The sequence below is a fragment of the Fringilla coelebs genome (genome assembly GCF_963513975.1).
Source record: "Fringilla coelebs genome assembly, chromosome: 2".
NCBI classification, from domain to species: Eukaryota; Metazoa; Chordata; class Aves; order Passeriformes; family Fringillidae; genus Fringilla; species Fringilla coelebs.
In genome coordinates, this window is record NC_140029.1 from 52,504,586 (window position 1) to 52,531,963 (window position 27,378).

At 35.1% G+C, this 27,378-nt stretch overlaps 1 protein-coding gene across 2 annotated transcripts in view; it reads left to right on the top strand.

Moving 5' to 3' along the window:
- Nucleotides 1-1,016: 1,016 nt before the first annotated feature.
- The window catches only part of KLHL1 (kelch like family member 1), a gene marked incomplete at both ends in the record, with an annotated part of 182,526 nt that continues 156,164 nt past the window's right edge, over nt 1,017-27,378 (top strand). For both annotated transcript variants that reach the window (XM_084223982.1, XM_084223983.1), the window contains one exon: nt 1,017-1,501. In XM_084223982.1, the coding sequence (XP_084080108.1) occupies nt 1,017-1,501 (485 nt within the window). The remainder of the gene's footprint in view (nt 1,502-27,378) is intronic.

Consider the following 27,378-nt stretch of genomic DNA (forward strand, 5'->3'; position numbering starts at 1 on the left):
GCTGCTGATACAATTGCTGTTGTACTTTATTTTGCTCCCAGTAATATACAGCTGTCTCAGAACCAAAATACCAAGGTGAGTACACCTGCACTGGAGGGAGAAGAGGAGGAGGCTGTGAGGGGCAGTTGGTGACCTGCCGACTTACTTGCACGACGAAGCTTGCAGCATCTTTTTCTCTTCACACTGACGGCCCCAGAGCACATCTGCGTCACATGCAAGGGTGGGGGCGGCTTGGTGAGAGGCGCCGAGATAGACAGAAAATTGTATACTGAGGACCTTGACAGCCTCACGGGCGGGATTTTTTTTTCCCCTCCTACGTACAGTGCATATAAAGGAGCCCCGATTTCTTTCTGTGCCAGCTCTCAGGCTTTGCCATCCCAGATAACGGCAGGCATGGGACTCCCCAGAGAAACGGGATGGGAAGGCGGGAGGTGGAGAGAGGCTTCCAGGTGACTTTTTCCTCTCTGCCTGCACTCGGTCACGGAGCTCTAAGAGACTGAGGAGGTGCCACCTGCCTCCCGCTGTGGCTGCTGCCGCCGCCGCTCCTCTCCGGGCTGTAGCTCGCTTCCCCGTTAATCAGATTAGCGCATCGTAGCAGCCTCCCTCACCCGCTCTTCCCTCGCAAGTGTCCGTCTCCCCTGAGAGATGTCTCTCAATTCTGCTTCTCTCTCCTCCCCTTTCCACTGATCACCGTGCAGTTCTCGTCAGCTCTGGGCATCTCTCCCTCTCTCTTTCTCCCTTTCCTGCTGGGTGTCTCTACCTCCTCTCGGCTCTGTGCATCGCTCCATCCATTCTCCCTCTCTCTCCGCACCGGTGTGTGCGCGCATCACCCTCCGCCCGGCGGCTGCCACCTCTCGCCCTACAAGCCCAGCGCTGCCCGGAGGAGCCGCCGCTGCCGCCGCCGCTGCCGGAGCGGGGCCGCCCCGCGCTGCCGCCGCCACCGCCGCCGCCTGGCCCTGCCTGGCCGCCGTGAGTCCCGCCTCAGCCCGCGCCCGTCCCCCGCCCGCCGCGGCACCATGTCCGGCTCCGGCAGGAAAGACTTCGACGTGAAGCACATCCTGCGCCTCCGCTGGAAACTGTTCAGCCACCCCTCGCCGGCGGGCGGCCCGGCGGGGGGAGGCTGCCTGCCGCCCGACAGCAGCTTCGAGCACTGGGGACCGAGCCAGAGCCGCCTGCTGAAGAGCCAGGAGAGAGGCAACGGCGTCTTCTGGAAGAAATCCTCCTCCGCCTCCTCCTCGGCGGCCACCACCGCCAGCCCGCCCAACGGGACGCTGCTGCCCGCCGGCGGCCGGCCGGCCGCGGGGCACGGCCCGGGACCGCCGCCGCCCCGCACCGTCTTCTACGTGGAGTCCCTGGAGGAGGAGGAGGAGGAGGCGGTGCCCGGCGGGATGGAGGTGGCCCGCGAGCCCGAGAAGCCCCTGGCGCAGCCGGAGCGGGAGGAGGCGCCGGGGGGCTGCGCCGATGGAGGCAGCCGGGCAACAGGTGACGGAGGCGGGCACAGGTAGGGCAGCGCGGCCGCTCCGGCGCCACCTGCGCGGCGGGCGCGGCCGGGTCCGCGGGGGTCAGCGGGGCTTTGCGGCCCCGGGGGCAGCGGCGGGGCGGGGGCCCAGCCGGGCCGGTGTGCTGGCGTTGTTGCGGGAGGGTGAGGGTCTGGGAGCGGGACGATTCCTGCAGTTTGAACTAGCAGGGTTTGGAGGCGGGAGGAAGGGCGGCTGGAGGGCTGCCGAGAGTCCCGGGTGAGACCGGCCAGCCTCATGGTCAAGGTGCCGTGGACCAGGGATGCTGCCCTTGGCCTGTCCCTGGCCTTGCACCTGCTCCTGGCCTGCGGCTGCCCCTGACCTGTCCCTGTCTTTGTCCCTGACCTGTCCCTGCCCGTGGAGCTGGCCCGAGAACAGGCGCCTCTCAAAGCCGGCGCTCCGCGCTGGGAAACGTCGCTACCCAACTTTCTCCGAAGTTTATTAAAACGCTGGCGGGAGGTGGTGTTGTTCTGGTACTGGGATGACAGGTGAAAGCTCGAAAGTAAAAGCGTCCACTTTCCTGAAACTCGGTGTTAAGCCTACCTCAGAGAAAAATAAGACGTATAAGAATTTTATGAGTCATCAACTGAGTGACACATGAGAGGATGTAAGAACAAGAAAGAGACCTCCAGATTCTTGTGTTTCATGGAAATGCGTTAATGTTGAATTGCTTTTCCTTCCCATTCCCTGCCCTCTTCATGCCCAGCTGAAACAGAAATTAAAATCATTTGAAGAAGGAAATGTAGCTAACAGAGAGCTTTCAGAAAAACTCTGATACAGATAGTCCTAAGGGTAAAATGACTCATTACGTTAACTCTACTTGCTCCTGCCTCCCCACAGTTAAGATTACTTCATTTTCATTTCCCTTGTCTTTTGTTTTGGTTTTTTTTTTTTTTCCTCTATGGAGAGAAATGCGCTGTTCTGATTCTTAACATTAAAAGAAATAAAACAAATTATTTGTTTTGTTGTTGTTTTTTTTTCATATTGAAAGTTAAACATATAGTATTAAATATTTTATGACATGAAGGGACAGCACTGTGCATATGTTTGGATTAGTACAGCCATAAATAAACATATGGGTGTGTAACTTTGAGTATGTTACACCTTTTCAGAGAGCCCTAAAGCATATATTCTCTCCTTGAATCTTTTATTGTTTTGTCAGTTAGCATAGTTGATTTCATTGGAGCTACATAATTTAAACACGTGGAATAGCTGCTAAGTGAGTTAGGGTATGTTTTTAAAGCAAAAGCAATGCTGAAGTTTTTATGAACACTGGAAGTTGTTCTGAGCAACAAGAAGGTGCTTATTCTATGATTCAATTCAAATTGTTATCAGATGCACTACAAAGACAAATAATACACCAACCCTAAAATTATAACTTCAAGGTTTTTGAAGAGGGAATGGGAGAGGTTAAAAACCATTACAAATATAGTTTCATTCTATGGACTTTTCATGTAGGTGTGTCAGTGATCTGAGATTCTGTAGAGATCTGCATGCTAACAGAAACTTACTGAGTGGCACCACTTGATTTGTATGTAAGAGGTTGACTTGATAGAATGTATGTACTCTGTGACATTATGTATCTGATTACTGCTCTTACTGCTCTCGATTTTCATAATCCATTTATTTCATGTTCTTCATTCATTGTTACTGAAACAACACATCTAGTCATCAGTAGCTCATAATCCTGTTGAAGAAATATGCTCAAATTTGTCCTGATTTAAAATAACTGCTTCAGGAGATGTGATTTCATTATTGATGAAAATGCCACCTTTTGAGGTATGAAAATGTTTAAGATAGAGTCTAAGACTTGACTTTCTGTTTCTTATCAAAGAACCTTTCATTTACCTCTGCGAACTTTGTATGTTGTGTCAAGAGGTGGTCAAGTGCTGCAGAAATGACAGTTCTGTACTTGAAAGTTCTATGATCCAACAATCTTCTGAGACCCTTGTAAGTTATGTCTCACTCATACTGTAGACATAAGTCTTTTTAGAAATATTTTTTCTGCTATTGACATATATGTAGAAGTGAAAATTGCTTTTTTTTTTTATTTTTATGTGCCTACTTAGTATCACTGTATCTCCAAAAGAGTGTTGGTTGGATTCTAGATTGGGGTTTTTCTTTGTTTGTTAGTTTCTTTAAATTAATTTTTTTCTCAGTTGGTCTCCTCAGCTTGGTACATGAATTTTGTACTGGAATCCTTTTTCAGCTCAGCTGGATTTGTTTTTCAGTGGAGTTTTAGTTACTGTTTTGACATCTAAGCTAAACACAAAGCTGGAGGATCTTGAATTCTTGGTTTTACTATTCTGTTAGATATTGTGGGATTTATTTAATGAGAGAATATGGTTGTGTAGTAATACATACATTCTACTTTATTAATTTGGTTTTTTACATGTTTCTGAAGAACATCCTTTCACGTCAATTGTACAGTATATCTATGCATAAGTAAGGTATAAATGCGGATAGTCCTACTGGCATTAAGAACACCGAAGGATTAGACAGGGCATGTTATAAAGTACTTAGCTAATTATTCTACTTTCCATATTGTATCTGTAAAAAGAAAAAAAAATGTTTTACAGTGAACAATTTGTGATAGAGCATGGTCTAATTGCTTGAAATTGCTTGGAAACATGCATATCAAATTGGTTTAGAGCTGGAATGACAAAATTGTCAATAGATGCAGTGGGTATTTAAAGATTCTTTTTTTAATCTTCATTTCCTAAGACAAAACTGTTAGAAAAAAAAAATCTATAATACGAATTTTTAATTAAGATTTACAAATCAGCCTCAAAATGCTTGGAAAATACCAGTGCAAAGATTTGTGATATATCTGTCAGAGCCTCGAAGTTTATAATGGAGATTTTACATGTTCATGATGGCTCTTTTCAGGTGACTTGTTAATCAACTCCCAACATGAATGGGATTCTCTTAATAGGCAAAGAGTTAGTATTTTAACCCTTCCTTCCGGAGTGGGTAGTAGCATGTTTTGCTTGCCTCACACTGCTCAAATCATATGAAGATGTAATTCCTCATGAGCCCTTGGCACTGTTCACCACTACACTCAGTGCGTGCCTCACAAACTAGTAACAGATTTATTTTTACAGCAGCCCTATTTTACAGTGGAGGAGCAAGCCAGAAAGGGAGATAAAAGAAAAAATCCAAACCATTGAATTGATTGATTTCAGCACATTTAGCACTTTTCTCCCACTATTTTCTCTGTTCTCAGTTGCACCCATAAATGATGAGCCCATCTGCAAACCAGTCCCAGACTCTTCTGGTTGTGTGTGAGAGGAGTGGAGAACACAGGATTCAATTAACATTTGGTTTAAGAGACGGTTCCAAGAAGAATATGCCAGATATGCCTAACCCACGTAAAGCAAGCACTGACAATGCAGAGGTCTTTTATAAAACATGCAAGAATTTGAAAATACAGTTTCTGAAATAAGATGGCAAATCCTCCCACCATTAGATACTCTCCAATAGTGTACCATAAAGAAAGAAGCAAAAGGACTGAATACTGTGTCTTCCTCACGCAACAGAGTTTCCTGCTCAAATGTTGAGTCACTAGAAAAGTAATGAGGAATGCATTTTACTGTGTTTCTGTTGAGTTTTGTCAATGGGAAGTAAAAAATTCAGTATTAATGGGAATCCAAAAGGTTAATAAGTGAGAGAATGATTTTCTAATTCAAACATTAACTGAGAAATTTAGTTTGCAAGTCTCTGTGGTCAAAACTATTTATTTAAATTAAATCACTATGATCAGCAGAGAATCAGAACATAAAAATGTGCATGGTTAAACTATATGATCAAAGCTTTTGTATAAGCATTTCTTTTGTATTTTTCTGTTCTGAGCCCACAAATCCTGCATTTTGATGCTTTTGCCTATTAGTCTCCACTTCCAAGTCTTTTTCCTTTTCTCCTAGCAACGTACAACCTTGTGGTTGGCATGCTGCTGTATAAAGTAACAAATTTGAAACCTATCAGGATGAGCAATATTCTCAATGCAGCTTTATAATTTAATGAGAAAATATTTTGTCCATTTTAGAAAATGTAGATAAAACTGTCATAAAAATTTGCTACTTGACTACTTCATGCACTGCTGTAGTCTTAAGAGAGAATTCTGATCCCTGGTTTCTAAGTAAATGGAGCTTCCTGTTTACAGCTTTCATCTTCGTACCTGAACTTATAAGAAGAGGAGAATCAAGATACCTTTAGTTTCTTAGTCTACCTTGAGTGTATCAAGATACCTTTAGTATCTTAGTCTACCCTGTGAGCTCTCATAACTTTGTATTTTCACAACTGATCATGTGGCCTTTCTTAGGTGCTCTCCATATTTGAACCGTATCTTCCTTCTCCTGTGATAACCAGATCCTAAAATTAGATCCTAAAGAACTCAAATCAATAGCTGCTTATGTGTTTCTATTATTACATATAGACTGCTTTGTTAAGAAGGCAATTTAATTCTTGGGGTGGAATATAGATCACAGAATTCTGCATTTCTAGGTTATGGAATCAGAAGAGGATAATCCATTTGTTTTTATCATGAGCTAGTTTTTCGACTTTATTACAAAACTTCTAAAAAAGGTTATATAACTTGTAGGCTTTTATATTTATACTTTTAACTTTCACAACAAAAGAATCAGGGTTTCCTACACAACACAGGTCACAGACCTTTCTCCTCCAAAGCTCTTATTCATTCTCAGAGGATCTATGCTCTGTGCATGGGATGCAGAAGAATCAGGTGATATAAATAGTGCAAGATCTGATAGCTGAAGACTGTATATGTATACGTGTATGGAATTAGATAAGTTACAAAGAGAATCTAGGTCTAGAATTTCCTAACTTTAAAAACTGGCTTTGGTACTTTTCGAACAGCATATCTAAAGCTTGGCTGTTTGTTTTGGTTTGGTTTTTAAAAGAAAAAAAGAAGAAGAAGAAGAAGAACACATAAGTCACTTCATGTACTGTCACTTCTTTTGTCCATCACTTGAATGCAGAACTGAAACTTGAGGATTCACTGTGTATCTCACTGCCACTTGAACTGATAGAATAACTGACGTCAAAAGAAAGTTCTTAGTTTTTACTTTGGTAATTGTAATGGTGATTGTGTTAGGACTTCAACAGCGGAAGATATTGCAAGTCTTTAGAGTCTTCCGCTGCATTTGGAATTCTAGTGAAAAGCATATTCATATATCTTACTTCTTGGTGCTCCAGAACTTACTGTCTTTTGTTACATCCACTTTGCTTTTTTTTTTTTTTTAATTGAATGTGTATTGTCCTGGACCTTATTCTTGCTTTTTTTCCCCCCCTGCTTTCCATGGTCTCCAAGGATTCCCAACTGCCTTCTTCAAATCCTAGGTTCCTTACTTAGAAATCATTACTTGGTTTTACCAACTTCTCTTGCCATCGCCTCATTGATTCCCAGGTTACTTTCTGTTCAGTCCTGCCTGTATCTTGTCCTAGATGCTTCCAGAAATAAAGTCAGATTTCCCCTAGTTCATTAACAGCTTCTTGGGCCTCTCATTCTTTTGTTTCTCCCTAACTATTTTGCAGTCTTTGAATTTCAGTATCATTCAAGCCTTCCCTTATCTCCTTAGCTATTTTTTAAGAAAATCTTAATAGAATTCCCATTCCTATGTTTTTACCTCAGCTCCCCATTTTACTTTGTTCTCTGATTTGTTTGATCACTGGCTGTCAAACTGATGGTAGCATTTGCTGTGTTTAATGGGTCAGCAAGACACTTTAGTTTGAGTAACTCATTCAGTCCATGACGGAGATTTATCACATCTCATCTCATCTCATCTCATCTCATCTTTATCTTAGACGCACATTTTTGAATAAGGTGAATTATCTTTCAGATGTCCCTATTTCTCTTCATTGAGTGTAACAGTAGTCAAAAGTGGCTAGTTCAGGTTCAAATGTTTGATTTAAATGTTTAATGTTCAATTAAATTTGGTAAGATGAACACCATTTGAAGTCTGCATTGCAAATTCAAACTGTTCTAAAAAGATAGAATAAATGGATAGAATTAATTGAACCTATTGTATTTTCACAGGGTTAATAAAAAGCATATCTCAATAAAAGTATGGATGCTGCTAGAAAACATGAGTCCATTAAACACACTATGAAGCAAAGGACTTGACCAGGTTGTTGTTACCCATGTACTTTCAATGTCGACAAAACCAACCACTCTTTTTTCCTCTGGACTAAGTTGCACTGTTTTGAAGGAATATTTTAAAAAATACAGCATTAAGGAAAGATTTGGCAATGAAAATATCAGTTGCTCAGGGATTGACTGAATCAGTGAAATACCGCTAAAACTGTGGACCTCTTAAGGGTAACATCAAAGAACATTACAAAAGGGAAATGCTTTTCAACCTTTTCATAGTCAAAGTAAAAGGAAAAACAGGGAACAGGCATCTTGAAAATCCAATTGATGGTGAATTGTTACAGATAAGTCTGCAGAAATATTGTTGGCTTGAACATAATTTTTTTTCCCTTGATAAAACCATTTCTGGAATAATAACAGTAGGGACCTATATAAGTCTATATATGCTAAAATAAATATGTACCATCTGCATTTCTCTCTTAGTATAAACATGATAAGATTTACTTATATTAAAAGTGCATATATGTATATAATTTATATAGTTCTTAATAAATTAGAGTTGATTCTTAGATAATATTTTTGTGAACAGTGAAGCTCATTTAAATATTGCACATGGAAAAAAAACCAGAGCATATTGTTAGAATCTGTTAAATTCATAAGAATGCTGCTGATACATACAGATAAACATACTCTTAACACATGATCATTGCTTTCCAGCAGCTGCTTCTTATCCTTGTGACACATTTTTTTAATACCCTGTTGGAAGCAGTTTAAGAATTTGCTCTTTCTTTTTATATCTCAAGCTTGCATTTTTAGGTGAAAATTGCTCCTTAAATGTTATGCTATGATGTTTTGGCAGAATTTTCTAGCATAGAAATTTCCTGGTGTTGTTAGAACAGTTTTTTAGAATGCAGAATTGATGATCTAAAGTAAACTATTTACACTAGGGAAAGAACTAGATGTTATTAAAAGTTTCAAAAAGGAAATTTATCCTGTAAAAAGTTTAGAACTGCTGAAACTTCCTTAGAAAGACAAGTAACTGTGTAATCATCCCTAATAATGCTACAAAAAAAAAAAAAATCCCCCAAATCCCCAAACTTCAGCTTTACCAAAAATTTAATTTCATCAGTATCTAGAATTTCTGATTTTTATTTCAAAAAGTCACTACTTACCAATAATTTGAGATTAACAGAGATCCAAAATACTAAAATATTATTACTTTTTATTAAGAGCGTAAGTTAAGGTTATAATTTTGTTTAGATGTTTTTCTATTAGTAATTTAAATATTTTATTTCTAAATTTTTGAAAATGTTACTTTTAACTGTGACATTGGGTTGAAACATTATCATTATTTATACTTTAAAAATAGTCTTTTAAATGAAAAAAAAAAATCTGCAAAATAAAAGAAAGTAAGTTTCTCCAAAATTCATGTTAAAATCTAGCTGGAAGTTTCAACACATGCTTCAAGTTTATGTCACATTGTTCTTCTATTTCCAGCTGAAGTCTTGAATATTTGTACCGGCAATGCTGAGGATTACTGTTAGTTTAGGCCAGTGTTACAGTTCTGTAATCCTAATGTTATTTATTCAAGGCATCAGAGGTGATTGTCATGAATAGCCTGGTTTTCCAAACCACATTTGTAATCATATCTCCTATTTCTTCACTCTTCTGTCCTTTACTCCATCTCTCCCAGCCACATTTTGGCTGTCAATTGGCAATCCTATCAATTAGGATCCACAATCCATTCTTTTGCTTATTCAGGCACATCTTATCTCTTGATTTCCAGTTTCACTACTTTATGTGGAATTTCATCTTTTCTTCTTGACTCATGAAGAATATTGGCTTTAATTAATGAGATAAAATGGAAAATAAATGATGGGTGTTTAATTCTCAGAAATGAGCCAACAGAAAAACACAGAGAGAATCAAGACCTTGTTCAATGTGGTGTGTATTCCAAATTTGGACTTCAACATATTATATTAAAATGGAATGTTAGAAATAAAAAATGTAAGATTATGTAAAATTGAAAATAAGAGCTTTTATGTTTTAGTGCTTGCCATTATCTCAAAATGTATTTGAGAGATGGAAATGTCTTTTTCAAAACTTAAAAATTATTTATTGAACCTAAACCAACAATCTTTATCACACGGGATTGATTTTAGGAATTTAATATGGCAATGGTTTTCTTATTCTTTAATAAGTAGCTAAGTTTATTTCATGGAACCCATCATCTGCAGTTCATTCTTTTTTTAACTGTATCAGTCAAATTTTCTTTTTGACTATGTGTCATCAACATTAAAATATTCAACCTTTTGTAACATTTGTATTTTCCTGTCATCTGTTTTCATCCTTCCTCCTACTATTACCATATGGAGAAAATAGCACTGTTTTGACCTTGGTGTCTTTTTGCTGCTATGTAGGTTTTCTTTGTGCAAAACTCATGAAGGAAAACAAAACCAAATTAAATTTAAAAAATCACAACAAAATATCCTTCAATCTGAATGGATATAATCACATGCAGCATCTTTGCCAAATATGGTCCTAGGACTGAATCCTATTTGGCCTCCTAATTCTTTCTAGAGATTCTTCAATGGTTTACGTGATCCATACATAAAAATAGTGTTGAACTATGTAAGGAGAAAAAAGTACAGGATGTATACCTCATGCCAAATTCTGTTGTGCTCTGTGCTTTTGTTTGAAACTATCATTTCTGAGATTATTTTATATTCTTGCTGGGAATAGGTTCTTTCAGAGTGTAGAAGTTGTTTTACCTTCAGCAAGTATGGAGAAACATTATAAAAAGCACTGCATATGTATTTGCAGGAATATATGGCACTTCAGATACTCAGCTTTTAGTTCTTGGATGGACTTCTGATTGCCTACAGAGATATAACTTCTTTTCATGGTGAAGACCAGTCAAGTGCATCACTTTTCCAAGCCTTCAGGCCAACCTAGTTCACTGATTTTTTTTCTCATATTCCTTGTTATTTCTCTACTTAGAAATTTGAATATGTAATATTAGTGTACCTCCATTCACTACTGATTTCCACATGCATTGCTATATTTTTATTAATGCAGTCAAATGATAATAGTTTATGAATGTCCAAAAGATTAAATTTATACAATTATTTCTGTTGTAGAGTTTTGTAATGCTAATCATCATGCTAAATGCAAACCTTCTGTGTGTAATGTCTGGTGGCTCTTATTTATGCTCTATTTATATGTTGAATTCTCTTCTGTCAGTTGTTTCATCATAATTTTTACTATTAATTTATCCACAAAGATAACCACTTTTTATATCAATTACCTGAAGTTCAGAACAAAAATACCCCTTCAAAGTAGCAATAGTAAGAGTAAATCCAAAGTAAATGAGACATCAAAAATAGGGAAGGAAAGAGGAGAAAGAACGGAAGAGAGAAAATAAATAATATAAAATAAACAACTCCATATTTTCAGTTAGTGGGAACAGTTTTTTAAACAATTTTTAGTCTTCTATTGATAAACATAAGGACTTCAAGGTACTGTCACATCTCAGAAGTTGTTTTTTTTAATAGCAAAAGCTTCAATTAATAATTGTTTTTTAATCAACAATGCCTTCACCAACATATTTGATGATAATTAATCCTCCTGAGTTAAGTTTTTTGCATATCCTGACTCTGGTATTTTAATTTAGAAGATTAATGACTTTTGTTTGAAAAGTAATGGTGTTTGAGAGGATAGAAATTTAGATGAAAGTGAATGCTTCTGTACACTGTTCATTGGAGATGTAAACGGAATTTATGAAAACTGCTATAAAAAGGATTGAAGAGGAAAGCCTTGACATGCAAAATTAGGAACAGTAGTTGTATCAGTAGGAATTCACATGTTTCTTTTGCACCCAGTACTTTCATTTTAGTCAATATGGACTAAATAATGAATTAAAGCATATGCTTTTTAAAAATAAAAATGAAAATATTCTTAAATGATTCACCCATATGTTATAGGACAGAATAAAATACACACAATAATCTTGAAAAAGGTCAAAGACCTCTGAAAAAATGAATATGGAATAGTGCAACTTGCTATCCTGTCACAACAATAATCAGCAGAGGTGTGAAGTAGGGTCAAATGTCTAGATAGCATTCTGCAGAAGTGTTGCACTTAGCACAAAGCAAGTAAAATATGAATCAAGTATTCCATACTGCCGGTCAAATTTAATCATAGGAGTAGATGAACAGACACATAGCCTGTGAAAAAAGGAATTTCTATTCTCTGATCTGTTTGGGTAGAGCCTCAGCTCTACTGTATTGTCCAGAACAATCAAGAAATACATGATTGTTTGAAGAAATTCCAGGTAAAAAAAGTTATCATTTTAGAAAACATGTTGTACCACAAAAAGATTATCACAGGAAATAAATGTTTGTGGTTTTTTTTAAAAAACCAAATAGGTTTACTGGTAGTGGTGTGGACTCTTTAATATCTTGGATTATAAGATTGTAGTAAACTGGACAAACCTCTGTCAATCATGACATGTTTAGACATGACAATCTTTTTGCCTTGAAGAAAGAACATTCAATAATTTCTCACAAACTGTCAGTAAATATCTTTCTGTGAAAAGGTTGCCTGCAGATACTGACAGAGATTAAAAAAAAATCTAACCTTTTGTATGAGGACTCAAAGTTTTTTATCATTCACTTTTTACAATAGTCATTGAATATACCTTTTAGAATTTAAGTACATCTTCTCCTTAAGTTTTATGAGTTAATCTGATTTGCTCTTCTGCTGGAGTACCGTGGTGTGCCAAATCTCTTGACTATTCATAACCAAAATCAGTCCCCCTCATTTAGACATTTAACATAATGCACAGACTGATATCTTAAAAAGCCTAGTATTTAAAGAAATTCCACTTATTGAAAGTGAATGCCAGTACTATTATTTGTGAGGGATTTGTTTTGTTTGTTTTCTGAGACTTTTGTTTGTTTGTTTGTTTTCTAAGAGAGAACACTGAAGCAAAGATAAATTAATTGCATGGGGAAATTTATAAACTGAAACTAGCTGTTTTGAGTCTGAGCCCTTAAAGGCAAGATCTTAAATTTCCATCAATTAAATGTTACAGTAAAATAAATTTATCCACAGTACTCATAAAAAGAAGCTTAAGTAAGTACATAATGAAAACTTGTGTATTTAGTTCATCAAGCTGTAACTTTTTAATTATGTGAAATTTATTGTGTTCCTTTTTGTGCACAAGCTTTGTTGTTATCCCCCCTAATTATCCCACTCTATGTTACATTTTTCATTACATTATCTTAAAAATATTGTGGAAAGTATAATGAAGTTTATTGCTTCCAGAAAGTGAATTAGATACAAAATAAAAACTTAAAACCATTTTGTATGGTTCCCTAAGTAATGGCTAGTGCCATCTCTGTCCCCACCATGAAAGTTGAAAGGTTGATTTTTCTTCAGGTGACACTGCTTTCATTACATGCTTCAAACATTACTAAAACTGAGAGTTGAAATGATACCTTTTTATGTGTAAGACTCTTAATCCTCTCATAGTAAAAGAGTTCACATCATTAAGAGTGTAATGCATAGAATGAAACATGGTTGTCTAAAAAGGGAGATTTCTGTCTGAAGTGTCCCATTTTCTTTGTAGTGGTGACTGGAAATGTAGCAAAAAAGAGGCAGTGAGTAATTAGGAAAGGAAGGAATGTGAGTTATCATATGAATTCTAATATAAGAGTCTTACTTCAGAAGGAGAAATTCATTGAAAGGTTTCTTTCCGAATTTTGGCGATTAAGAAATGATTCATATGTTTCTTAAATCTTTGGTCTGCTGTTGAAAGTAATTCCTTTGTGCATGACACAAAAACATTTTGAAAAGATCAGTGAAAATAAAAAAGATACAAAAACCTAAAAAAATTGTGAGATTAATTAATCTTAAATGAAATCTGGAAAGTACCCTTTTTTTATTTCCCCCCACCCCCCGCAATCTAAGTGTCCTTTTACAACAGAGATGTGTCTAGGCATATGTTATTTTGCAAGGTGAAGTCAGAAAGCATCTCTCTTCAGTGGCTTGGCTTTTTGATTAGTCTAAACAGAGCCACCCATGATTATTGTACTGTAGGAAAAGCTCAATATACTTTAGGATCTTTACTTAGACTGACTTTTTATGTTAGCATATGAAAACAGAAGTCAAAAAAAACCAACCCAATCCAACAGATGGTTTGTGCATTCTGCTACAAGCAGATGATAGATTCTCTCTCTAGTGTATGCATTGTCTGCTAAAAGTTTTCAAGAAAGTATGATTATGACCTAAGTTGCTCAGAAAAGTGTCAATGTCTTTTTTAAAAAATTATGTTAAATGGTGAGAAGTCTACATATTTCAACATACGTACAGTTGTATGCTTCTGCGATATACAGAATATAGATATTTGATATTTAGATATAGTAAGACAAATCAGAAAAATGCTAATTTCTGGAAGCATTGCGCTGCCTCTCTTTGTAAATGTCATGTTTTGACTATCTGTTGCAAACTTTGTTGTCAGGGCCACAAAACTGTAATGAAACTTTTCTCTCTCTATGTTTGAGCATATTGAAATAACAAGTAGATGGATCTCATTTTCCTCACTGATTTGTATTGATTTTTAAAATTTATATTTTTCATTATTTAGTCCAAAATTTCCTGGAGAATACACTGATAGTAATATTGGCTTTTTTATCTTTTGAAAAAAAACCAAACACTTCATTGGAGTAGAGTGTGATGGAACACAGAGAAATACAGTTCCCTTTTGTGTGCAGGTGAAATTAAAATTATCTAAGATTCCTTACAATTACCATAAAAGGCAATCATTCTCTTAGAAAACAAAATATAGTATCATATCAGAGAAAGCAGCAGATGTAATTACTCTCTTTCCACTTTTTTAAAGGTTTTTCTCTTTTCAGGAGCAGAGCTTTGTCTAAAAATGTCTAAAAATTGCACCAAACAAACACAAACTTTATGTCATGTACAGTAGACAATTTTAAAACTATCAAAACTCAATCTAAAGTTGATATAATTTAAATTATCTATCAAAACCAGGTATTCCTAATGACTATTCATGTAAATATGTTGCATGCCTTGTCTTCGCTGTGTGGTATTTCAGAAAATCTTGTAGTTATGCACATTTTTGCCATAACCTTTGTTTTCTAATCCCTAATTTCCCTTATCTCATGCTAATTCATATAAGAATGTCTGATTGCACTAAATGGTTACGCTAAAATAGTCCATGTAGCAAATTTCTTTAGGCTTGTTTGAAAATTAATGGAAACCAAAATGTGTTGAAAGTAGGAACGAATAATACTTGTGTGTACAATTTGATCATTCTATTCTAATACAATTCACTGTGAATGGAAGGGTCAGTCAAAAAAGATGCTTCTTTTCTGTACACAAAGCAGGGATTAACATGAATTTTCCATGAAAATATTTTTGTGATAAAATACTGGTTTATAAGAATTAGTGGGAAGGTGTTGTTCCACTACTACCATTTATTGATTAAAATTAATAATTAGGATTTTCAGAATTACAGAAAATTCCTATATGGCATATGAAAAAAAAATTGTAGTCTTGTTAAAAGAAAAGGTTTTTTCCACAGATCATAGTTAGATAGCTAAAAAGCCTAAAGAGTATGACAAGAACTGGCAGTAAATTATTCAAATTATATGTTGGATTGAGTTGATAAGGAGTTTTTGTATTGTAATTTTTGCATTCTGGTTCAGGAAATCATCAAGGTTCTGATTGCATTGTTAGAATTAGGGAAAATTATTTATCTCAAAATCTCATCAATTTGTTCCAGAGATGATTTCAAATTTAATGGAAGAACAAGAAAAATATGTTTTATTTTTAATTCTCAGATCAAAGATCCTATTTTGGGGAGTCTGGCCACCACATGAATGTTTTTAAATTGCATACTTTTTCTAAGCATGTAAGTTCTTCCCTGTGAACAGTTCTCTGGCTTAAGTAATCTTTTGGGGTTTAGAGTCTCTTATGTTTATATAGACTTGCTATATGATTGAGAACAGATAAAGGTTTCAATAACAGTAATAAGTTTTAGATGGCTGAACTTCACAGTATGCCATGCCTTTTGAAGAAAATATGCTAAAAAGTCTAATATGCTAAATTAGTGTTATGTTAAAGTTTATAATTTACTCTCAGCATAATATTTCAGTCTTATATTCCATTACTGCTGATAGCTACTCAGTTAGATGTAGTGTCAAAAGGAAATGAGCCATAGCGATCTTATAGATAGGAAATAATTTATTTGCTAAAAGCATAATAGGGACAAAAAAAAAGCAGCATTGTTCTTCTGCTAAACCTTTTGTCACATGCTATGTATTGTCCCTGCTTTATGACCTTTTCAAATGGAATTTAATTTTAATTCTCCACATTGCGTTAGAAACTAATTTCTGAGATTAAAGCAACATTACTTAGGGTTTATAATTAGAAAATGTAGGAGAAATGGCATACAAACCAGAGGAACTAGATTTTTAGTAAAACTCCTCTGACTACCATAACTTTTCTTACCCTTACTTTTGTGTGTTGGATTACTAGATTAAAAAAAAAAAAATTAACAACATTTTCAAATTTTCTTTGCTAAAACTCTAAGATTTGGTGAACCTTTTTCAGCCTTGGTTTTCAGGTGATACATTAGTTGCTTCAGTTTAATTTTGCTCATCTAACAGAAAGACACCTAGTTCCACAGTCATCTGGTCAACATAATGTACTTGGTATTTGAATATAGCTTGTCTTAAAAAAGAAGATGTGAATATACTGCATGGGATGAGTCCTCTAAGTGATGAGAGGGAAGCAGGATCACAGTTCTTCAGTGAGATCATTATTGAGGTAGAGTATTTCAATGCATTTTAGCTATATACATTTAGATTGCACATTTTGGTGTATCTTTCTATATTCTTTAGTAAGTGAAGAAAAAGACATACTTTAAGCCATGGTTCAGCTGACATACATCAGATATCTATGGTAGCATGGATTGGATTGTGCTTAAGAAGTGCTTAGATTTCTGTACTACCCATTCTATGTTTCCACAAAGATTGTCCATGAATAGAATAATGAAGAATAAACTGGGGCAAGGCAGAATCTGAATTTTACTCTTCTAATGTGCTTAAATTTCTGCTAAGGCAGCCCAAGCCTGATCGTCTTAACCTCAAATGATAAAAAGAATGAATTAAAAGAGAATAAACATTCTATTTAAGGTAAAAATAAAGAATAATTTTTAGCTGCTCTCTTTCGTATATAGATGGAGTTACTTCAAATCACATCTAACACCCTATAAAAGAAGACATTAGTATAAAAAGGTAGTAACTTAGTAATTCAGAAGGTTTTAAAGAGATACAAAACAAGAATTGCACAGTGCTGCTAAAGAAAATTATATAAACTACTTTATAATGAAAATTTTGCAAATTAGAAAAAAAAATACAAAATTAAAATTTCAGAAGTTAAGTTACTCTTGCAATTGAAAGTGTTATTTTCAGTCCAAGGCACATATTTTTCACCTATAGAGAAGTAAGAAAACCCACAACTTTTTAACTTCACTGAACTATCTATTTGAATTATTTTCAAATGTGCTTAAGAGCTGTATATAGGAATTTCATAGAGAGATATTGTTGAGAGATAGTGGATGAACATTTCTGAATTCAAACAGAATTTATTTGGATTGAGGCTCAACTTTACTGAGCCCTTTAACTATTGACAGTGCTACTGGTATAGAATAAAATATTTTTGATGTCTGGTGACTAGCAGTTCCTGATCACATTTTGAGATTAGCCAAGACAACTAATTGAAAGTTTTGAAACAAAGTTTGTAACAATTTCATTTTATTGGATCTCAATGGTCATTTTCCTTTTTTTTTTCTGTAATTCATTGACCAAAAATAAATATCTTTTGAGAAAGGAGTATCAGAAAAGCATATCCATAAAGCAGCAATGCAAAAAAATCTGTATTTTTTTTTACTTTCTGGTAGATACACTTGCTGTCTTTTAAACAGAAATTATCACAAGCTCAACTCTTGTCTTAATATTTCATAACCTTAAGCCTTATAAAACTTTAACTCTGATATAAAATTTTAATAGATAGCAGAAGATGCTGAATAAGAATATTTTGAAAGGGGTTCTTTAGCACAAAGAAGAAAGCACTGAAGTAATTGTGAATATTTCATGTTGTAAGAACTAGCTTCAATGTCAACCTTCTTTTTTTTTTGAGAAAAAATTCCACCAAAAGGTTAGTTATAATCTTTGGAAAAGGTTACTTTAGTAATACCAAGCAGGGAAGCATATGAAATGTTTGCAAGCCTATGTGGTTTTAGTATGTGTGTTTCTGATGTCAATTAAAAATATCATCACTCAGGGAAAAGTACATTTTGAAATAAACATTGGCAAAAGCTTTATCCTTCAGAAAGTATATTAAAGGAAAACAAATAAGGGGAAAATTATTGATATGCATTTCAGATTGAAGTCTGCAAGCCCCATTGTATTGTGGGAGTTAAACAGTAACATTTGAATTTTCAGTTCTGACTGACTATACCATTTTACTTGGCTTCATTGGTTCATCTAAAATTAGAAGCAGAAGTAATGAATGACAACAACAGAATTTAAGAAAGTCCACCTAAAGAATCATGTCTGAGATCAAGAGTATCTGATCCCACCTGGATGAGGTAGTCCATGAGGTAGCCAAGTTCTTCCAGCCACAAGTAGGTTGCTTAAAGCTATATGTGATGGCACTATATTAAGAAATTATTGGCTAACTAGTATGATTGATGGGTATGCAGTGTTTTTTTGTTTCCTATCCTCAACTCAGAAATAGCTTCAAGGACTGAAATGAGGGACATTTTGTTTTGAGCTGTCATTTCTTTGCTTCCTTTCCATGCCCCAGTTGCTCTGTAGTTTACAGCACTGTCAAATATGGGTCACCTTATCACTGACTACAAAAGTTGTAGCAAGCATTAATGTGAAGAGTTTTATTCAGAATAAAGGAAACAGCTTCTCAAATTTTCTTTTCTTCTTCTTTTCTCTCACCCTGTTTTCTCCTGTTTTCTTCTCATTCCTCATCATTGAGCTGTATTGCTGTCACATCCCTGTGAAAATACTACTTTGGAAACTGCAAACATAATAAAATTGCTGGTCATGACAAATGACTCAAGTCAGTCTTTCCTATTAAGTCCATGTAATGGCTGCAGTATGTACTGTACTGTACTGAGGAATTGGAATATAGCCTCTGCAGGAACTAACCTACCAATTTTTAACCAGAAGTAAATCAGACAGCAATGAATTGACTTCTCCTTAAAGAGTATTCATAAAGTCTCTACTGTGCATTTTCTGTGGAGGTAAAAGTTTCCCAGATTTCTGGAACCTTGTGCAGATTCTGTGTACTAGTTTTTCTTTTAACAGGTTTTGTTTCTAACTTCATTGCATGCAAATTTCCATGGGGACTTTGAGAAGGTTTGCTTCAATAAAATGATATAAAATTGACTCTTCATTCTACATCTGGAAAATGAAGGACTTTAGAGACATTACCAATAACTGACAAGTATAAGATGCTCACCAAGGTGCCTGTGCCCTATCATCTTAAATGTATGGTATCTGATTCAAGATATGGTTATAAGAAATATTTATTTTAAATATTATGACTGTGGTGGTACATTATTCATTCTGGATTACATACAGACACATAGACAAACTGATGAATTTTCCATTCCCACAGAATAAAGATAGTGAAAATGTCTCAAAATGAAACTGTGCCTGTATTTCAAAATATTAAGAAAAGAATGGTCTTTTTTAAGAGAATGCTAAAAGAGGATTAAAATTAAATTACTGTCATATCACCTTTTTTCAGAAGTTAAAGACAAAAAATCACTGCCAGATCAAAGATTGCAACATCTGACTTAGTAAGTGGCTGCTAAGCACATATTAACATAAGGAAAGTGGATCAAATGATATTCTGTGTTTATTAAGAAAATAAAATTATCGACAATGAATCCAGAGTTATTGTCTAAGTGGTAATAGCCAATTTTTAGCCAATTTAGAGCCTATTGTTTCCCATATGTGGTGATTGTTTCCCAGTCTCCTTGATTATGCAGTTATCAACACTGAAATTAATCTACTTGTGTTATGGTTCAAATGTATTAGTCATTTAGAAGCATGAGATCTTTCTTATGCCTCCATGATCAGGTTAGATGTGATTGCCTTTAATAATTTAAATAAAATATTTGATATACTCATTTTTCTTGGGTAAATAATTAACAACAAACCCAGCAGATTGTTCAGGGATGTTTCTGGGGAGATCTCTTCAGCATGAAAAATGACCATTCATTTAAATTCTTCTCAATTCCAATCTTTTAGCTAATAATTAATTCATTAAAGATGTTCTTCTTTTAAAACAGGATAGGTTCTTTCAAAGGTGCTGAGGGTATGACTTAACCAATGTTTTATTGAAAAAAAAGAATATATTGTTATATCATATATATACAATTGCTGATCCCTCTACATACTAAAACATGTAAGCTCAAGGTTTCTTCCTTGTAACCCAGCTTGAAACTATAACTTATGTATTCATCTATATATGAATCATGATTTTTATTTTATTTTTATTCTAATTTCCTTGCAATAGAGATAAGACAATGACTAGACGTTTTCTTGCAGGTGATGTCGCACTAATAGGTTCTGCCCATTATTCTGATACCATTATTCTGATTTAAGAAATGGCTTAAACCACAGAAGATTGCTGTATATTTCACAGGAGATTTGTGGATGAATAGCGAATTATCCAGACAATTTGTTGCTTTCTATTTCATAAATCCTTTTCTTTAGCAATTGCATTTTGTGACTACTTGTCAAATTTTGTTTCCAGCAAAAAGAAGACATCTGGTCAGAGAACCCTGAACCTGTGCCTGAACTCTATTGTAAATAGCAAATTAGAAAAGATACATGAAAAAACCAAAACAAAACTGAATTAAGCATAGGACTTTCCACATATTTAAAACCTTGAAAATTGCATATTTTTATGCAGCTTCCTTCCAGGTATGATTCACTCTTTCAGTGTGTGATACTGCAATATTTCTACTATGCATTTCTTGTTCTTTGCTAGAGCTATAATCTTCATTTCAAGAGACTCTCAAAAAAAAAAAAAAAAACAACAGGCATCTAAGAATATGAAACTAAAAGATTGTTCAATTTTAGAGCTGTCATTCTGTCAAGCTTTTTGAAAAACGCATCAAAAAATATGAGTTCATTATAACAGAAAATAGAATGGGAAGGAATAATTTATTTCCTCTTTTTTTCTATCATTTTCTATAATTTTTCAGTATGCAAGGCAAAGTTAGAGATAAGATAAATACTTAATTTTTAGTAAAAAGTTAATCCAAAGATTAATTTTTTTGTAGCAATGCATAATTATGAAATGAATTATATGTAATTTCTGTTATCAGATGTTTAGTAATGGCTGTTTAAAGCTCAGCAAAGAGCCTTCTGGCTTTGTTAGTACAAGGAGATAATGTGACATCTCTCACATAGATCATTTGATGCTCAGTGAAGCTCATTTGAGCTACTTAAGTTTCACCATTTATTTGGAAAAAGGATTAGCTTCCTCATTGCATTTCTCATATATAACAAAGCATCTTTGGGAAGGAAGAGCAGAAGGAAGGAAACCAGGAGTCATTTGAATGCTGTTTAAATGTCCTCAGCATTTGGTTATTCTCTGCATGAAAGGTCTACTGAAGTATACTATTGCCTAAGATAAAGGTCGAAGTTCAGGGGAGACAGTCCAAGGCCAGGACGTACATCAGAACATTTGCATGCCTGTTCCTGACTAGGCTGGGTGTCTATACTCTCTGGGTTCTGGGACTTTTGGTTGGTTGCTTTTTTTTAATTTAACTTCTAAGTTACTTAGCAGAAAGTAATCCGCTTTAATGCTGGAATTCTTATAAATACTACTATATAGCCATATTACCTCTTGAGTATTCTGGAAATATTCTGATAATACAGAAAAATAGCATGAGAAAGTCTTCCTCCATTTTGAAGAAATCAGGTCAAGTAGTTTGTTTATTAAACTTTCCATGTCTATGTTTCTACAATACTGTAACTGATAAATAAAATTGCAGAATTACAAGAACTTGAAATAGGATGATGAATTATGCTGCTAATGAATTCTGTGCCCAAAATTTACCTGTGAAAATTTTAGGCAAATAGAAGTCAAAAATAATTCCTCAATAAAATTCAGTCACCTTTTATTTTATTTCCTTTTTTAGGAAAGTTTGAGCATATCTCTGAATCATTTGTGAAAGATTGTCTTTATTCTTTAAAGAGTTTTTTAAAATTTTTTTGTGCTGACTAAAAGATTATAAAGGTCTTCATAGATTTAGTAAGCTAGATTAAAGGAATAGTTAGGGAATTAAGTAATCACACCTCATTTCCTGCTCACTTTTAAATGCACCTACTAGGAAAAATTCAAAGTAACTTACAACAGACAGCTAGCATGAACCACAGGCAAATCTCAATACCATAAATAATTTTTTGGGTTAGTTATATACAGTTATGTATGCATATATACACACACACCTAGATATGTGTCTATATGATCAAAATATACCTTTTTGTTTAGTGGAAACTCTGTATGGGAAATAGGCTTGGATGTTGTTACAGGAACCATTCCCTTCTGGACACTAGCAGAGGGCTGAAAGGCTGGGCAAGAGGAGATTAAATAACCCCATCCTGTCCTGTAGAGAATACCAGAAAGTTCAAGCATATCCCATGATGCATAAATAGAAAAAAAAACCAAATCAATTTTAGTAAAAAATAGTTTTTAAAACTATGTAGTACAATAGTACTGAAAATTATTTCTTTAACTGATAAAAAGACTATGACATTCAGTGCAGATATTCCCATGAGTCTCATAGACTTTGAATGAAGAACGAATCTCTAGAAAGTCTTACTTATTTTAAAACAGGGCATGTGTTGTTATTTCAAAATAAATTTAATGTGCTAAAATTTTATTTTATGAATAAGATATATATATAATATTGGAAAATGTGGGGTTTTTTGTTGTTGTGCAGTACTTGATATCAATATGTTTTACCAAATATATGAAAATACTTTAGAATATTTTTATCATTAAGAATTTATGACCTTTTTAATAATTGTGATTTAAATTAAATAATCAAAATATTTGGAAATAACATGCCAATTGTTTTGACTCTCAGGAAGATAACTATTTTATAAACTTATGCCAGCCCTGCAATGCTATTGAAAGTACCATCTTGACTTCAATCTGAGAAAGGTTATGTTACCTCTATGATGGTTCAAGTTTTAAAATTGTTCTTAATTATATTATTGATTTTGTATTAACTGGAGAAATTTAAATAAGAATGTATTTGCATTCCTTAATGAGATCTTTCATGAACAGTATCTTCATTACAGTTGCTCTTCGATACATAGGAAAGAATTGGCACAGAAAGATCTATGATTCCTTCAACGCAAGATTCTTACAAAACACGATAATGTTTTCATTCTTGAAAATTTTATTTGCAACTCTTGACTACTGGACCAAACAGAATTGAAGAACCAGTCCTCTTCCTTCATAGAAGCTTTACACAACAGTAGAGTTAAAAGGGAGCAAATAATTGAGAGTTTAGCTTTTTAAATGCTACTAATGTTCAGGATGCTCTGTAAACAAAACCAGAATAAGGAGTCACCAGAAAGGTGTCGTAAAGATATGAGTTGGAGTCCTTATTCTATAAAGTATGTACAGCTGTTTAGAGATATCAGTGTTGTCAATAAGTAAGGTAAAATATGTGTGTATGTTCAAGGACCAAAAGCATTGTCGGTTTTCTTTATACTGCTAAATAGGGAAGTGAGAGCCAAAGATGTTTCCCTCCTGTGTGTCTCCCTACTACGTTCCCAAGAGCCCAAAATGGCCCTTTGCCTTGCCTAAGCCTGGCTTTAGACATCTGGTTGAGGCATAAAAGTGAGGAATACAAGAACTTGCCATAATGGCATTAGAAAAAAGAAAAGTATTTCCAGGTAACCTAGCACATTTTTGGTCCATTACAGGAGCTAACTCAGTGTGAAAAGTGGAGCCTCTCCTCATTATCACCTTCAGCTTTGTGACTCCTTCAAAGGGAGGCAAGAGAAAAATAAGGGAACATATGGTAGTGCTGTAAAATGTATGGAATCAGTCTCCATGGAGGTTAGAGGAGACTGAGAAATTGTTCCCAGCAGACACCTCCTAGTCTTTTTGCTCCAAGCAATTGCTCTCAGGTCAGTAGTCAGTATTAGGCCATGAAATGTGGAATCCTGCTTGAAGGAAGCATAGTTGCATTCTTCCATGAGTCCAAAATTATTCCATAAAATTAGATTTGCTGTGGAATTAAATTTCTTGTCGTCTTCTCTTGCCATCTTTCCTATGTTCTACCTTCATATGGGACTATGACATGAACATTAAAGGAAGATGCAAGTAGAAATCAATATCAGGCTGATGAAGTGACGTTTAGAAACAGCTTTGTTTTTATTACAGACAAAAATCCAAATAGGCATAGATTTTTACATTCTAATTTAAGACCATAAATCTCCTGCCCTTTAATGAGACTGTTACTGTCACTGATTGTTGCAATTTCAAATACCATTTTGAAAAATGTTTTTAGAAACTCAGAAACAATCCTGTATTTTTCTACTAATTAAACTGAACAAATTTGGTGTGTCAGCCACATTTAATTGAGAGTGTTCTGCATGCCTATGGGTTCAATACAGCAAAGTTGTCATCCATTAAGATGCTTTTTCTTAGTATATTGCAGGATAAACTGAGTCAGTGTGCCTAATGTAAACAGGAATAAAAATATAAAAGCAAATTTATGTCCTCATGCACGAGCATAAGTAAAGCATTCCAAGGAACAACACTCTAAAAAGGCACTCTTTGGAGATGTACTGAAATGTTGAAATGATTATTTCTTGTTTAACAAAGAACTGGCAAAAAAAAAAAAGTATTTCTAAACTGAACAGCAGGCCTGTGAACCCTTAAATGTTACTGAGTTAATAAATCTAAAGTAAATCTAAACTGCCACCTATTGGAAATCCTTGAATTAGGGCTGTCCATTAATGTCTTAAAATTTTCTATGCATAGATTGAAGTGAATGAACTCTCCCTTCCCTTGTACTGTTTTGTTTGCCTTAAGGATTGTTGATCAATCTATCAATCAGCAAGTATTGCAGATACCCCCTCAGAATAAAATTTGTAGCTACGCTTGTTATCCTTAAGCATTAAGCTGGAATTGCACACAGTTGTACTTAGGCAGCTCAGTGTCAACATGTCAGTCAGGCATTGATCTGCCTAAGTCTCTTCAAATATCTCTACTAAGACACTTCTGAAATAGCGTTGCTAAGATTTTATTGAAGAGAATAAAATACTTAAGTTTTTATCACTATTCTTTTATTTCATGTGATTTTTTTAGAGCAAGAGAATGTACTTTACGATTCTGACACACAGAATATACTTCAAAAATACTCATTTGTTTATCACTCCCATGAAGTGCTGCATGGGAAATCATAATATTGTCATGTGCTTGTGGTACAAGACAGCTGATGGTATGTGTGCCACCGTCTATCAGCTACATACAAATAACTGCTGAGGATGACAGTTGTGGTACTCCCACCTAGCAGCTTTGGTGGGACCCTCTCAGCTTCAACAGAATGTCTTAAAGAATGTTCATGACATATGAGCAGTTAGGAGAATATTTGTTCATTGACTACCCTATCTGGCCTTTTGAGCCCTAAGCTGTGTCCGTAGTTAAGGAAATTAACTCAGGAATTCCTTTTTGCAGGCTTTACACAAATCCAAATGTTGGAGCTTATATTTCATTATTTATAATTCCTGTTGCATAGCTGGATGCAGGTGCTTATCCACAGAAATGCTGTCGGATTTTTCTAATTTTATTAAATGTATTACTAAGAATGAGCAGTAGCAATATAACTATTAATCTCAAGAAATATTAATAAAAAATGTTGTGGTTTGAATTTAACTGTCAAAACAATGCCTTCTCCACTTCCTTCTTTATGCAATTTTAAATCTTTTTACTGTCTTTTTAGGAACAATAAAGTTTTACTTGCAACTTCTGACCACTGAACCAAACAGAATTGGAAAAGCCAGCCATTTTACTTTACTTCAGTTCCTGTGATGTAGACATTTGAATGTGGTCAAGCAATTAAGCACACATTGTTAAAAAAAAGGCCAAATAATGAATTCAGAGACTTCATAGTATCCTTGCTAAAGGAAATGTCAGTAAATGTCCCTATGAATACTGCTCTAAGCTCCACAAGCAGCTAAGTTCAGTTCCCACTGTGTAGATATCTAGTGCCATTTGACATGCCTTAAGATGTCTGAGATATGTTCAGTGGGGTTGACAGGTACTACGCTGGATCTGGAGGAGACCATTCTTTATGTGATGCCGTCTGGAGACCAGACAAGACATATGAGAGCATCTTAGATTGCTTCAAGATGCTGGAATGTGGGCAGCTGTACTGATAGAGCATGAAGAGTGCCACAGTCAAGGCATTAAGACTTCTGTCAGTAAGATGTAGCAATTTTAAATATACAGATTTTTGTTGTGTTTACTTGGTGAACAAGTGCACTGCAGAAAAGATAATTTCATTATCCCACATGTAATATTGCACATTTTACTAATTTCTCTATTTTAAAACAGCATAATGGGGTGATAATTAACATGTTACAAAATACTCATTTGTTACTTAGTATACACATACAGCAGCCTTTGTTTCTAATATTAAAAAACAAACAAACAAAAGACCCCCAATGTATCAAAGAGGAGATAGACTGTACTGTAATTTGGTTTTGACTATTGTAATTTATTTTCTGGGAAAAAAAATCCAGTTATGAGCCACATCATATTGTGATTTAGATGATATAGCACAACTATAGTATTGAAAACACAATAGAGGATTAAAATTTCTTAATCGTGGTCATGAAAAGAAAAAAAAGACTTCCTGAAAATATTTAAGATTCATATATCACACCTTTCCATTTATTGTTTTCTCTCCTATATTCTAAAATAGAGAGCAGACATGTTATTAATTTTTGCTGTGTTTCTTTACATGTTGTAAGTTCTTCACTTAAACTGGTCCCTCCATCCTGAAGTTATTCATGCTATATATTCACTTCAGATGCCTTGAAATTTCAAATCTAGGGAACAATTTCTGTAGATTATTTTACTTTCAAGAGACACTAAACAAAGGTTTATTTAATGGGATAATAATTGACTATGTTGCTTGAAAGAAATACGGTCTCTTACTTCAGGAGTTTGAAAGCAGTAAAAACGTGATGGTTTTATAACAAATCAAGAGGGGATCATTGTATAGGCTTAAGACACATGGAGCACATACACAGAATTTCACTGAGGTACCTTTATTCTCAATAAATAAACACTGATCTTATAAAATTGTGATCAAGAGATAAAACCTATCCTCCTATCACCAGTATTTGAATAAATCATGTCTAACCAATCTCTTTGTTAGATTGATTTTCTCAATTAATTAAAACCCAGGAAATATTTTGGCACTTAAGCTAACCGATAAATGAACTATTGATATATGATGTAGGTGTAATCTGCCTCTGGTAAGTGTTCAGCTGTTTAAAAATCAATCACAGGATAGTTATTAAAGACTTCTTGTTATCTGAAAGGACATTTATTACATTTATGTTCGGAATCTAGTTTCATCCATTATTC